This window comes from Astyanax mexicanus, chromosome 4 (assembly GCF_023375975.1).
Source record: "Astyanax mexicanus isolate ESR-SI-001 chromosome 4, AstMex3_surface, whole genome shotgun sequence".
In the NCBI taxonomy this organism is placed as follows: domain Eukaryota; kingdom Metazoa; phylum Chordata; class Actinopteri; order Characiformes; family Acestrorhamphidae; genus Astyanax; species Astyanax mexicanus.
In genome coordinates, this window is record NC_064411.1 from 52563078 (window position 1) to 52577430 (window position 14353).

Below are 14353 nucleotides of genomic sequence, written 5' to 3' on the forward strand. Positions count from 1 at the left end.
CAGTCAGAGAGCGAGTTTACCAGATGGCAGTCTCTGATCCGCCGAGCTCCACTGCTATCGGCGTCAGTTCTGTCCTGTAATTCACTCTCAGACTCTCAGTGAAGCCTACACAAGAGGCTGAGTTACTGAATCAGGCCCTCCCCTTTACAACAGCAAATAAACATGCTGCAGCTTCAGGCACCTCAGTAACTCCACTCTGAGGAACTGAGAGGGATTCATTAGAGCCTCGTTTGGCGCAAGACTTCTATCGCTGAGTGAATTTACAGCATAATCCTGCAGTCAAACTGAATAATTGGTGGAGAAGTGAGTTATCAACATTATTCTGTTAGAGTTAGAGCTTATAATTAATAATAACGACTCAATAAAACAATTACTTATTTATAAAATGTTGATTAACGCTGAATATTACATGAACAAACAAACAAATAGTGCTGTCACTATAGTGATCGGGAGATTGCTGGTTCGAATCCCAGTCATGCAGCATGCCGTCAGCTGCCAGAGCCCTGAGAGAGCACAATTGGCCTTGCTCTTTGTTTGTGTGGGTACAGTAGATGGTGCTCTTTACCCTTATCACTCCTAGGGTGATGTGGATCAGCACAAGGTTGCGTCTGTGAGCTGGTGTATCAGAACAGAGTCGCTGCGCTTTCCTCCGAGTGCGCAGTGATGATGCTACTCAGCAATGCTGCATCAGCTGCAGTTCTAAAAGAGGCAGAGTCTGACTTCACATCTGTCGGAGGAGGCATGTGCTAGTCTTATATATATATATGTGTCACAAATAGTGCTGCCACTATAGTGCTCGGGAGATTGCTGGCTCGAATCACAGTCATGCAGCCTGTTGCAGCTGCCAGAGCCCTGAGAGAGCACAATTGGTCTTGCTCTCTCCCTTTGGGTACAGTAGATGGTGCTCTTTTCCCTCATCACTCCTAGGGTGATGTTGATCAGCACAAGGCTGCGTCTGTGAGCTGGTGTATCGGAACAGAGTCGCTGCGATGATGCTACTCAGCAATGCTGCATCAGCTGCAGTTCTAAAAGAGGCAAAGTCTAACTTCACATGTGTCGGAGGAGGCATGTGCTAGTCTTTTTTACCCTCCTTGAGCTGTGGCATCACTAGTGATGGGGGATACGTATATAGCTGACTAGCAGCTGAATGGGTGAGACAATCAGACAGATAAACTGGAAGAAAATGGGAAAAAATAACACACTTAATCCCAAAAGAAACAATCAAGAAATCAAGCAAATATCCCAATACGTTTGATACTGTATGGTGTCCATATTCACTATATGATAAAGATACAGCTGTTCACAGAAGCTACAACATGCCTGAACATCACAGCTCAGGTCTTATGAACTCATAGGTCCCTTATTTCACTGCCAAAGGTGAACCCTATATGCTGTATGAAATGAAGTCCTGCTGAACAGGCCTCTACTTGATTATAGATTACTCACAGCTGCAGCACAACGCCCTGTTTTACATCTTAGCATCAAGAATTTAACAGCTACTGTGGAGCGCATGCTAATTATTATGGTTTTTGAGAGAGCCGCTTGTAAGAAACTTTTAATCAAAGTTTTCAACAACAGCTATTCCTTAAAGTGTTATTCAAACTTATCATCAAACTGTTTCCATGAATTCTGGATATGTAGGACAATATATACTAGGGTTGCACAAAATATGGCACTTTTTGTACCTTCAAATGTTCATCCAAATAAGTGAAAAGACTAATTTCTTCTATGTAGACTTGGGCAATACGGCATCATGATACCTTTTCTAATTGTATTGAAAATATGTTTTAATATGAATATGAAAAACATACCATCAGTGCTTAAAGAATATTGACCATACTGTACATTCCATTACAAAGAGCATATCATATTAATTCCTACTAAATTGGAAGATGAAAAATGTACTAAAAATCACAGTACTATGTGTATGACAATAGTTTTTTTTTTTTAACATAAGTTCTAAGAACACAGTTGATGCATTCTGTCTGCATTAAAGTATTAAGGGAAATATTGTGCATCATGAAAATGTCTCTGAATATAGTGATATAATATTTTTACCATATAGCCCAAGCTGTTTTTTTTCCAGTAATTTTTTTTTTTTTTTGTTACCTGTGGTGGCAGGCTGTGTTTGAAAGCAATACTGTATAGCCAGTGACAGTATGGGAGGAAGCCAGCAGGTTTACTTTTCTTGAAAAAAATGAAATAAAGTGTATATCTCTTTACAAACTGGCTATTTGTTTTGACCCAGCTTAAAGATACAAGCTGTGCAGAAACTTAACCTTTGCATTTGTTACTTTTTCCTAAAGACTGGCTTCCATTTTTTTGTGTAAATTTCACTTACATGTGACTTAAGTAGCACTGCTGAGGTACCTTTATGATTAGAATAGAACTGTATAAGTTAACCATACGAATAAAAGAGCACTTGTTTAATGTGTGACTGAAGCTGAACTGCTGAAGTAAATTCATTAATAGAAAAGGCACTGCTGAGGAAAATGTATTACCAAAAAAAATTAAATCAGTGCTCAATATGTAATCATAAATGTTTGTTTTGTAATAGCTTTTTCTTTAAATTGCAAGGCAAAATTAATAAAACACAACTGTCTGGTTTTCGGTATTTAGCCAACTGTAGGCCTTTCATGATTACTATACTTGCTGGAATGAGTTACATTTACTAATGTTTCCGATCACATTAATATAATAGCAATAATACTAATGTAATTACACAATTCTCAAGCACAGTAGATTTATACAGGTGTATTTAAAGAAAAATGAAAATCATTTAAAAAAAAAAGTTACTATATTTTAGTAATTCAGCTGAAAATGTGAAACTCATATATTATATAGATGTATTACACACAGATTTATCTATTTAAAGTGTTTATTTCTTTCATTGTTGATGATTATGGCTTACAGCCAATAAAAAATAAAAAATAAAAAAAAAATCAGTGTCTCAGAATATTATATAAGATCAATTGGTACTTTTGTCAGTGTGGGCAGTGTGCCAAATCCTGCTGGAAAATGAAAACTGCTTCTCCATAACTGTAATTAAGAATGTTGAGAATATAGGTTTTATAGTTTTAGGTTTAACAAATAAAAAACAAAAAACTGATGGATAAAATACTGTTTAAATGTTTTTTTTTTTGATAAAGTTAACCTACCAGCTAATTCTTTTTTATTTTTTTTATTTTTTTAAACACATTTACATTTTTTTGGGCATTTAGCTGTCACTCTTATCCAGAGTGACTTACAAGGTTATTCCTATTACAGAAATGGGCCAATGTAGTGTTAGGAGTCTAGCCCAAGGACTCTAATTGGTGTAGTGCAGCATTCAGTCACCCAGACCTGGAATTAAACCCCAGTCTTCTACATTGTAGCTCACTGTCAGGCAGTGGTGTTATCCACTGCACCACACCAACACTAATTCTTGTTACTAGGCTCTCTTTGCTGAGAGAAACAGGCAATATCAAAGTCAGCTAAATGGTTTCTTTTCAGTGCATCACTAATATTTACCCCCCTGAACACCCTAACACACTTTCTGATCTTTTGATCTAGTTTGTAAATGTGTAAACGACTGGCAGTAGAACAGCTGGCCAGACCTCTGGAGCAGACCCAGCAGCTGGTAAGCAAGCGCCGAGTTCATCAAAGGAGACACTGGGTAATAGCCAGTTCTATAGCAAAAGAACTCCCGCCAGCCAACGCCGCCAACCCCCACCATCCCATCCAACCGTCCCTCCTGCCTCCTCCAGCCGCTGTCGTAATGCAATATCCATCAACCCCCCAGAGAAGGAGAGACACTACACTTAGCTGAAAAGAGACCAGCTGCTGAACTAAACTATTGTTTCCTGTGTCGTTCTGAGGGCAGACACGAGTGAGTATCTAACCAAACACACAGCAAATAGCTATACACCACAATATGGACAAAAGTATTGGGACACCTGCTCGTTCATTGCTTCTTTACAGGGTTCATACACCTTTCACAAGGTAAAATTCAAGCACTTTTCAAGCACTTTCAAGGCTCATTTTCAAGTTTTTCCAGGACCTTTCAACTATATACACACTAGGGGTGTCACGATTCTCTAAATCCTCGATTCGATTTCATTTTCGATTTGAGGGTCACGATTCGATTCGATTCTCGATTTTCTTGTTTTTTTTTCTTGTTATTATTTTATGCCTCATAAAATTTAAATAATATATTTATTATTATTATTATTATTATAAATATTATAAATATTATTATTATTATTTATTAAGATATATATGGTAATGCCATCTAGTGACTTTTTTTGGTAGCAACAGTGTGCACTATTAAAACAAGCAGTTTATCAGAGCTGTGTGTGGATGGCTGGTGAAACTGCTCATTACATGAAGCTGCAGTTCTTCATCCAACCACTAGCAGCAGCAGCACAAGCCCCGCTCTCTTCACTCAGTCACTACTTCAGTACAGCCCAGCCACGGGCTACAGAGCTCAGCCAGTCCGTTTTTACTGTTTCTGTAAACAAATAAAGGTTTTAACCCCACTAACCGGATAATACAGCTCACTACAGTTCATCTTTCAGCCCAAGCAGCTAACAGCAGCAGGTTAGAACAGCCGACATGGAGGCACTGCTCGGATTACATTATAAACAGGTCAGTTAGCGCGCTGCTAACCTCAGGATGTTTATAACTACGGAGTTTAGTGGACACACCACGGCCGCCAGGTAAGTCTTTTAAAGGCTACTGAAGACTATTAAAGGCTATTAGAGTGTAACCCCTGGCTCCCAGGGGTTACAAGAGGTTATTGAAAGCATTATTGGGGGGCAGAAATCAGTACAGGCTGGTTAGATAAGTGATGTGGGTATTGTCTTATAAATATTTACACATAACTTATATCTCTCCTGAAAAGCTTTTATTTTAGTCAGAAACACGCTTGTGTTTACTTTATCTGAGAGAAAGATGTTTTTTTAATTCAATGGAAAGCAACAGGTGTAGTCAATTATAAGTTTAAGATTTTTAATCCACCTCACTGTGATCTATAGTCAGTGTTCTCAAGTCACACTGACACACGCATTTCAGCGAGTTCACACGCTCTCACCTGCGCGCACCCACCCCTCCGTTAGATACAGATACAAAACCTGCGCGCCCAACCCCCGCCCCCCCTCCCCCGTTGGACAGATAAAAACAGTGATCACACTCCCGCCGACTGCGCTCATGCAGTGGCTATCTCTATTTAAATGAATAGGATGCGCTGTGTTGGTGCCGCGCCATTTGCGTAGCGCGCTGCGCTATTTGCGTAGCGCGCGCGGGAGGGATCGTCGATCCTCTTTTTGACTTCGATACTCGAGATCGTGACCTCATTTCGATTCGATTTCGATAAAATATCGAGATCGTGACACCCCTAATACACACACATATACATACATTATATTATATTATATTATATTATATATATATATGAACGTGAACCTGGCAACTCTAGGGAACACAGCGCGGACTGGAAGCTAGCAGGTCTCAAACAAACTCCTTGTTGGAAGTCGGCTCCCCTTCAAAGAGTCGCTTTTTTTCTTATTTCACTCGCTCATTCTTCTTTATAATGCTACAGAATATTAAAGTTCAGATCAGATAGTTATTTATTGTAAAGTAAATGCAGTTAGAATTTCAAGCATTTTCTCCAAAATTCCAGCACTTTCCAGGCCTGGGAAACAGAACTTTAAAATTCAAGCATTTTCCAGGATTTCAAGCACCTGTACAAACCATGTCTTTAGTATTTAAGGCTACTAAAAAGAGTTTATCTTGTGTTCGTTTAAGAGTAACTGACTGTCTCTACTGTCCAGGGAACATTTCTTTCTAGATTCTGGAGCTCTGCTGTGAGGATTTGATTGCATTTGATGACAGCAAAGTCAGTAAGGTGAGTAGGGTCATCTCCAACTCCTTAACTTAACAAAAAGTACTTGATGGAACAACATCATTCCATCAGAGAACCATCAAGAGAACACAGTCTCACTGCTCCGCAGATCACAGCATTTTTTGGCCTTTCTTTAGAAGACTCTTAAAACTTTATCACTGCAGTTAAGCATTTCTTTTTCATGCAGACACAGTTAGGGAAGGGGGTTTTTTAGTGGGGGGGAGGGTAACTAAATTAGGTACAGCTAAATAAACAAAACTGTAATTCTTTATATATACATAGAAAAAAAGTCAAATATGTGCTGAAAGTTAATCTGTAACCTGTTTATTTAGGTGAGTAAAGTGCTTCAGTTTATAGTTTATTTACAGTAAGCTTAGATTTACAGATTATTAGACGCACTCATGATTTTTAGGAAAATTAACAGATTTTAATTCCGCCTTATAGTGCGAAAAATATGGTATGTGATTTATTGTAGTGTTTGAATTACATGTGTCCAAACTGAGTCTGGATCAGTATTTCTGGTTGGTTCTGAAAGTGTTTCTTGTTAGGCAAAGTTGTTGTTTTTTTTGGTTTCCAGTTCATGAAAATGATTTTCTCTAATGATTTTTTTTTTTTTGCATCCCTAACTTGACCTTGCTTGGTCAAAATAGCAGAGGTGAAATGTGCCGCTAACCACAAAATTTGGTCTGACCAAAAGAGGTGGTCTCAGTCCAGATCAACTGAACCACAGTCTGGTTTACTGGCAGTGTGAAATCAATGTTTTTGGCTGTTCCTGCTGGATTCTGTTACAAATTAAGCAATAAAATGAATGTTGGATTTTGGCATATCATGCACAAGTATGGTTACAACAGATTATGATGGTGATTTCTGTATCTACTGTAACTGTAGATTACTCATAACTCTTCACGAATACATGGAATCCAAGGCTAATTTACTACACTTATTCTGCTGCATGCCAGAGTCAAATTCTAGCAGGTAGGCAAAATTTGACACAACACTTGGAAAAAGGCAACTCACAACTTTCACCAAAACCAAAACTAACCAGCCCAAATGTTCAGTATACGATGCAACAAACCCTTGAACTTTGGTTTGAACTTCAGTCTGAACTTTAAAGTGTAAAAACAACCCAGAACAACTCACACTGTAACTGAGGAAAAAACATTATATATATTCTGCAATACAAGTCTGATACACCCACATCACTAGGAAAAGCGTAGGAGTGGCTATTCTGTTGCCAAGCAACAGAAACCCCATAATCTACAAATACATGTTCGGTTAGATTCTGGACTTCAATAAAAGAACTCAAACAGGCCACAGCAGTGCCCAAATATGGAAAACCAGCAATATCTTTAAAAGTAATCTATTAATTGATTAATCAGTACTTTTCTTACCTTTCACTGCCCGGTGTAGTAATACGGTAGAACCTGTGCCGAAGGTGGTGTTTGTCGCCATGATAACAGGTGGTGCACAGGTCGTAGTTGGTGCACTCTGCACACTTCCAGCGAATGCCGATGATTGGCTGCTGCCGGCAGGTGTCGCACATGGTGCCATCATGCTTGATACCTGCAAAACGAATTAACGAAAAAAGTTTGTTTTACCACAAAATAGCCAAAAACATTCCAAAGAAACTAACAGTTTAATAAAACATTTTAATTATTTATCATTTATCCCAGCAGAAATTCTCAAATCTTAAACCTAAGACCTCATTTTTTAAAGACAATACTTTCCAAACAGGTCTTTAATATATATTAAAGAAAAGATTTTAAATGATTTTTTGATTATTATCTTTCATAACATCCATCAAACTATTTATCTACTTTTCCCCAAAACCCTTAAGCCAACACTTTTTACTTCTTTAAAACTATGTTACTGTCATAATAAATAATTATATAGGCCTTAAAGTAGATTTACAAACTGAAAAAGCCAAATAATTTACAGCAGTTTCTGCACTAGATTAAAAACTGTTCAAAAGTTCAAGAGGTTAAACTTTAAAATCCTAATCACACCTTAAAACTGATACATACACAACTAAATATCTACTAAATTGCCCATATAAACCTAACCCTCTTATACCCATAATTCACTGGATAGTATGTTTATATAAATATGTTCAGGACATCTATGAATGGCTTTGGTGTACTTCTGAAATTCCCACATGTCTGAGCTCAGAGAAAAGTGCTTTCCATGTCATAGAGAGTGTTCCCAAGCACTCTCTAAATGTCCACACTTTCCCAGATCTGAAAACAATGAACGTCTTTAAATCTCAACTCTCCATGCTCTTCCAGGCCTGACCTTACAAAATGCTTCCCAAAATCAGAAGCATTTCAAAAACATTTGTTTCTCCAAGCTAGAAACTGTGTTTTTAATATCTCTGATAATCTCAGCCTATAACCTGAGAGTTCTTCTCATTTGTGGTGCACTGTTGAGGATCCAGAAACTGTTTTACTGGGTAACCAATCTCTTAATTTGAACACCTGCAAGCCAATCTACACGGTGTTTTGGTGCACTAACTTATGGACTGAGACATGACTAAATCCCCCAATAAACTCTTTGTGCAAACAATGAGTTTCTCTCAATTTTACCAAACCCTTTCTGAAAGCATAGTCACTAAACTGCTCTGTAAATGTCCACACTTCCTCCTGAAACCTCCAAACCTTCCTCATCACCTCAGCATAAGAGTTACCATCTAGGAATCCACAAAATGATTCACTGGATAGTTTATAAACATAAACACCTGCATGAAAAATATCACAAAACTCCACTGTTCCTCACAGAACTCTTTGTAAACATCCACACTCCCCAAACAGTTCTTAAAAAACACACATTTCCCAAAACACCTGAGACATATTCACCTTTCCAGATCTATAAACAAACAGAATCCCTCCAGACTTTACCACATACTCACTGTTCTCAAAAACATTCATTTTTTAAAATACCTTTTAAAAAGGTCCACACTTTCTCCAGCTCATTCCAACAATGACTGTTTACCCTAAAATGCTTTCTAACCATCCACATTTTCCCATATCTATAAACAATCCACCCTATTGTTCTATCAATACAATCAAACGAACTCCAAGCCTTTATCCACAATCACCTTATAAAAGTCTACACTTTCCTCAGACCCTTCAACCAACCCTCAAACCATCCTGAACCATCTCAGTCTCAGAAAGCAAGCTTTTTACCTGTGGGCACAATTTCAAGTGTGCAGAAACTTAAGGCCTTCCAATCATATCCTAACAAAACACTGTCCACAAATGTATAAAAAACAACCTAAAGTCTACACTGTAAGCTTCTTCCAAACTTCCAGACACATTACAAACCCCAGTGTACCCCTAAAACTTTCTCTAAACATCCACACACTTCCTCCAAACTTTACCAAACACTCCCCAATTCCATTGAAAACACAATAAGTTGACAGCACCTTCTGCAACCTCACACTGTCTTCAAGACCCCTCAAAAACAAGTCTGTGATCACACAGGGTGCAGAAATTTGAGGTCTTCCAAGCATGCCTTCACTGACCAAATATTCTACAAACCCATAACCAAAAATCACCTTCTAAAAGTCCACAGTTTTCCTACACCCTTCCAAACCATCCTTTATGTGATTTGGCTATACTATCCATACACACTGAGACATGTTACAAACCCCACTGTTCAACTTAATATGCTCTAAAAATCCAGACATTACCAAACGCTCCTTAAACCTTTCTTAAACAGTATTCATTTCCCAAAGCACCTTCTTCAGGTCCACATTTCTCCAGACCACTTCAGCAAACCCTTCTACAAAGCTTAATGGTAAAATTTCCAAATAAACTAAGACAGTTCACTTCTTAACCTTCACACTTACCCAGATACATCTATAAACAATCCACACTCTTGCTTGAGTCTTCTTGACTTTTACCCAACACTCCCTAAAGCCTGCTCAAAAATATAAATATCCCCAAAGCACTTTTTTTAAAAGGTCCACACTTTGAAAGACCTTTCCAAATCCCAGTGTACCCCTAAAACATTCTCTAAATATCCACACACTTCCAGTCTTTACCAAACACTGCCTAAATCCTAAAATAAAACCATAAATTTCACAAAGCACCTTTCCCACACCCCTCACTAGAGAAGCAAATCCTGATTAAACAATCCAAACCCTTCTAAAAAGCATGATGCATATCCCAAATTACCTACTAAATATTCGAACATTCTTTACACAATCCCAAACCATAGGTATGTATACCAAATCCCCTCCTAAGCATACTATTTTTTCCTTTAGATCATTTTCAATCCATCACGGACCATCTCAGCCCAAGAAATCTAGCTTCTCATTCACCTGTGGGCAAACAGTGAAGGATGCAGAAACCTCAGGTCTTCCATGCAAGACTATTCTAAACTAACACTCTCTAATTGCTTCTAAAAAGCATAATGCATATCCCAAATCACATCCAAAACATCAAATCTTTCCTTTAGACCCTTCCCAATCCATCCTGGACCATCTCAGCCCCAGAAATCTAGCTTTTTCTTCACCTGTGGGCACACAATCAAGGGTGCAGGAACTTGAGATCCTCCATGCATGCACATCCTAAACTAACACTCTCCAAATCCTTCTTAAAATCAAAATGCATATCCCAAATCACCTTCCCAAACCGTGCAGGACCATCTCAGCCGCAAAAATTAAGCTTTTCCCTCATTTGTAGGCACACAGTTGAGGGTGCAGAAACTTAAGGTCTTCCATGTAAGCATATCCTGAACTAACACTCTTCTAACCCTTCTATAAAAGCATAATGTCTATCCCAAATCACCTTCTAAACATCAACACTTTCCTTCAGACCCTTCCCAAACCATCTCAGCCCCAGATATCAAGCTTCTTCCTCACCTGTTGGCGCACTGTCCAGGATCCTCACGTCGTAAGCCCCGGAGCAGCGGTAGTTGGCTGCGGTTCCGTTATCCCACACCACCACCACCTCCTCCGGGCTCTCGAAGCTGCGGACGGTGCCCACATGGCCCTCTCCTCCGTCCTGCTTCCCCCACTTCCAGTCCGGCCCGCGGATAACCCTGGCTCCCACTCCTTCCATCATGACTCGGTTATTCCTGCCGGTGGTCATTTAAGAACAGGTCCAACTGAAGGAGAACGGTGGGCTAGCTAAGCTAGCTTTAAAAAAAACTAGTCAGCTAGCTCAAAAACACTAAAAAAAACAAAAATAATCCTTGATGTGGCTGGATTACATCTGGGTCGATTGGGACTAGGAGAAGAATCGTAAAATTAGGAAAAAACAAGTTAAAAAGCTCTCTGTTGCTTTTGGATAAACCTAAGATAGCTCTAACCAAGTTAAACCCCCCCAAATTCGCTGTTTCTAGCTCAATATGTTGCTGTAAAATAAAATAATGCTTCACATGCTTTTATCATTGTCTGATAATACAAAATTAAAAAGTTATCTGCATGTAAAGCATTCAGAAAATAAGAAACTGAGTATTTTAGTTGGAGAAGCTAGTTAGCTAGTGTTTACTGCTCCAGCTGTGTATACATAAGATTGGCCTAGCTGGGTTAGCTTAACTAGCGTTAGCTTAGCTTTGAACCGTTATATCAGCATTTATAGCTAAATAGCTATAAATATACAGTATATCTAACGTAAAAAATGATATAACAGTTAGATAACTAGCTAATTATATTAAACATATGGCCAATCTACCAGTAATATAGGTTAGACGCTAAGCTAAACAAAGCTAAGCTATGCTAAGCTAAGCTCCAAAGTTCCCAGCTATGCTAAGCTAAGAAAACTAGCCAATACCAGCCAGCTAACGCCGCCGCCGCTGCTGCCGTAGCTCCGCTTTCCGCACGGAAAACTAACAATAAACATTCAAAATAAACGAAAGATAAAGCAAATAAAGATGCTAAGATACTGTTAATCAAAAATATGCCCTTCTTTTTTACCGCATCGCCCGCAAAAGCCCCAAAACCTGCAGCTGAACTTCAGTAGACGGCACTCAACAGATGGGTGTTCAACTTGCAGTGAGGCGATGTCGAGTTTTCTTCAGGGTGCTGAGAGAAAAAAAACGCCTAAAACACACACACGCGCATGCGCAAATGCATGCACGAGCATACACACACACACACACCAAAACACACACACACAACAAAACAAAACAAAAGGTGGGGGGCACGTTAGGAGTCATGTAGTAAACTCTTAAAAGTGCTAAACAACAAACCAAAATCCTGATGAGTGCCAGTTCCATCATAACGTTTTTGAGGGTCGTTGCGACTGCATTTGAGAATATTTCCAGTTTTCATATGTATTAGAACATTACTCAAATAGTGAAATATTCCCTGTATACCTGTAACTCTACCTCTTCACAATGACAATTTTAGCACAGCTGTTAACTTTCATGAGTTTCTTTGAACTTTAACTTTACCAAATTGAAAACCTCTGGAATATAATCAAGAGGAAGATGGATGATCACAAGCCATCAAACCAAGCTGAACTGTTTTTTAACTTTTGCACCTAGAGTAAAGGCATAGAGTTATCCAAAAGCAGTGTGTAAGACTGGTGGAGCTGGTGGAGGTGAACATTCCAAGATGCATGACAACTGTGATTAAAAACCAGGGTTAAGTTATTCCACCAAAGGTTTATTTCTCAACTCCTCCTAAACTTTATGAATATGAACTTGTTTTCTTTGCATTATTTGAGGTCAGAAAGCTCTGCATTTTTTTTTTGTAATTTCAGTCATTTCTCATTTTCTGCAAATAAATGCTCTAAATGACGATATTTTTTATTTAGAATTTGGGAAAAATGTTGTCCGTAGTTTATAGAATAAAACAACAATGTTCATATTACTCAATAATATACCTATACATAGCAAAATCAGAGAAATCATTTGATATTTTATGTTTGTTTGTGTTTTGTTTTATATGTAATATGCAATATCCAGATATACAGTATATAAAATATGATACATAAAGTCATAATGATTTAGACGTGTGTGTGTGTTATATGTGTGTGTGTGTGTGTGTGTGTGTATAAGCTCCCATGCTCCGTGTTTCTCGTGCCCGGACAGGAGGCTCTCCCCCCGGCCAGGGGCTGCACTCACCCCCGGCTAAGCGGCCCTGCAGCCCCGGTCTGGCTCCGGGATCCGGAGCCGAACCGAATTGAAGCGAAGCGCAGCTCGTGCGGAGCCGCTCAATCAAGCAGCGCGAGGCGCCATGCGAGCAGCACCGAGGAGGACCCGAGAATGAGCGCGTGACGTAAAAGTGGGTCTTAAAGTGACAGTCCATCAATAACCGAACCAGAATAATATTAATATTTTTCTCTGTATACTTATAACTTAATTATCATAATTTCTCCCTTTTCTTCAATACTCAGGACCCCACAGGATAGACCACTACAGAACAGCTATTATTATTATCATTATTATTTGGGTGGTGGGTCTTTGATTATCAGCACTGTAGGGATTAGCACTGATTAGTGTGGTGGTGGTGGTGTATGAGGTGTTAGTGTGTGTTGTGCTGGTAGATGAAAATGGATCAGATGCATACACACTCCTACCAACAGCTGCTCCACCTTATAGATAAAGTAAAGTCAAAGACAAAAGCTCTGAATCTGTTCCTGCACACTGTTTTAGTCATCACTGCATTGCCTTTTTATCTATGTTTAGGTTCTAATGCACATGTTTACATATTTGCTATTCATCATAAACAGTAATATAACCACAAACTGTTATATATTCACTATAAATAATACCACAGAGTATAGATACATTATCTCTCTTAATACAAGGAGTATTAAAAAAAAGATGTATCATATGTTCCAGCCTTCTTGTCTACAGCAAACTCTTTGGAGGCTTTCTTGCTCATCAACTTTAGAAGAGGCTACCTTCTGCGACAGTGCCATGCAAACCAAGTTGATACAGTGTGTGTACAATGGCTGACCTCCCTCCCACTTCTTCAAGGTCTGCAGCAATGCTGTCAGCTCTCATGTGTCTATTTTTTTAAAGTCAGCCTCTGCATACGATGCTGAAGATGTGGAGTCAACTTCTTTCTATTCTGAGTGGAGCCCATCCTGGAAAACTGCTGTATGACTTTGGCCCTTGGCTATTGTACTGTACCTCGGTGTCAGGGTGTTAGCAGCCTTCTGATCTTTGTGGAGAGCAACAGTTTCTCACTTCTTTCTTTGCCATGAGGTGTTATGTTAAATATGCAGTGGCCATAAAATATAATAATAATAATAATAATAATAATAATAATAATAATAATAATAATAATAATAATAATAATAATAAACATTTACAAAAACACAGTAAATAGATCTATCTATTTATCTATCTATCTATCTATCTATCTATCTATCTATCTATCTATCTATCTATCTATCTATCTATCTATCTATCCATCCATCCATCTATCCATCCATCCATCCATCCATCCATCCATCCATCCATCCATCCTGTATTATTGTGTATTGGTAGTAAGGCAGGGCGCCGATAGGGGCG

At 38.7% G+C, this 14353-nt stretch overlaps 1 protein-coding gene across 7 annotated transcripts in view; it reads right to left on the bottom strand.

Annotated features, from left to right (window-relative positions):
• mib1 (MIB E3 ubiquitin protein ligase 1) overlaps positions 1-13078 on the bottom strand; it is a 104191-nt gene extending 91113 nt beyond the window's left edge. For 4 of the 7 annotated variants that reach the window (XM_049476545.1, XM_022678689.2, XM_022678688.2 and 1 more), the window contains exons 1-3: positions 12956-13078; positions 10746-11927; positions 7273-7444 (exon numbers count right to left, since the gene is read on the bottom strand). In XM_049476545.1, the coding sequence (XP_049332502.1) occupies positions 7273-7444; positions 10746-10974 (401 nt within the window). In that variant the 5' untranslated portion in view covers positions 10975-11927; positions 12956-13078. The remainder of the gene's footprint in view (positions 1-7272; positions 7445-10745; positions 11928-12955) is intronic. The other 3 variants (XM_049476544.1, XM_022678687.2, XM_022678686.2) reach the window with 3 other exon arrangements.
• Positions 13079-14353: the final 1275 nt, after the last annotated feature.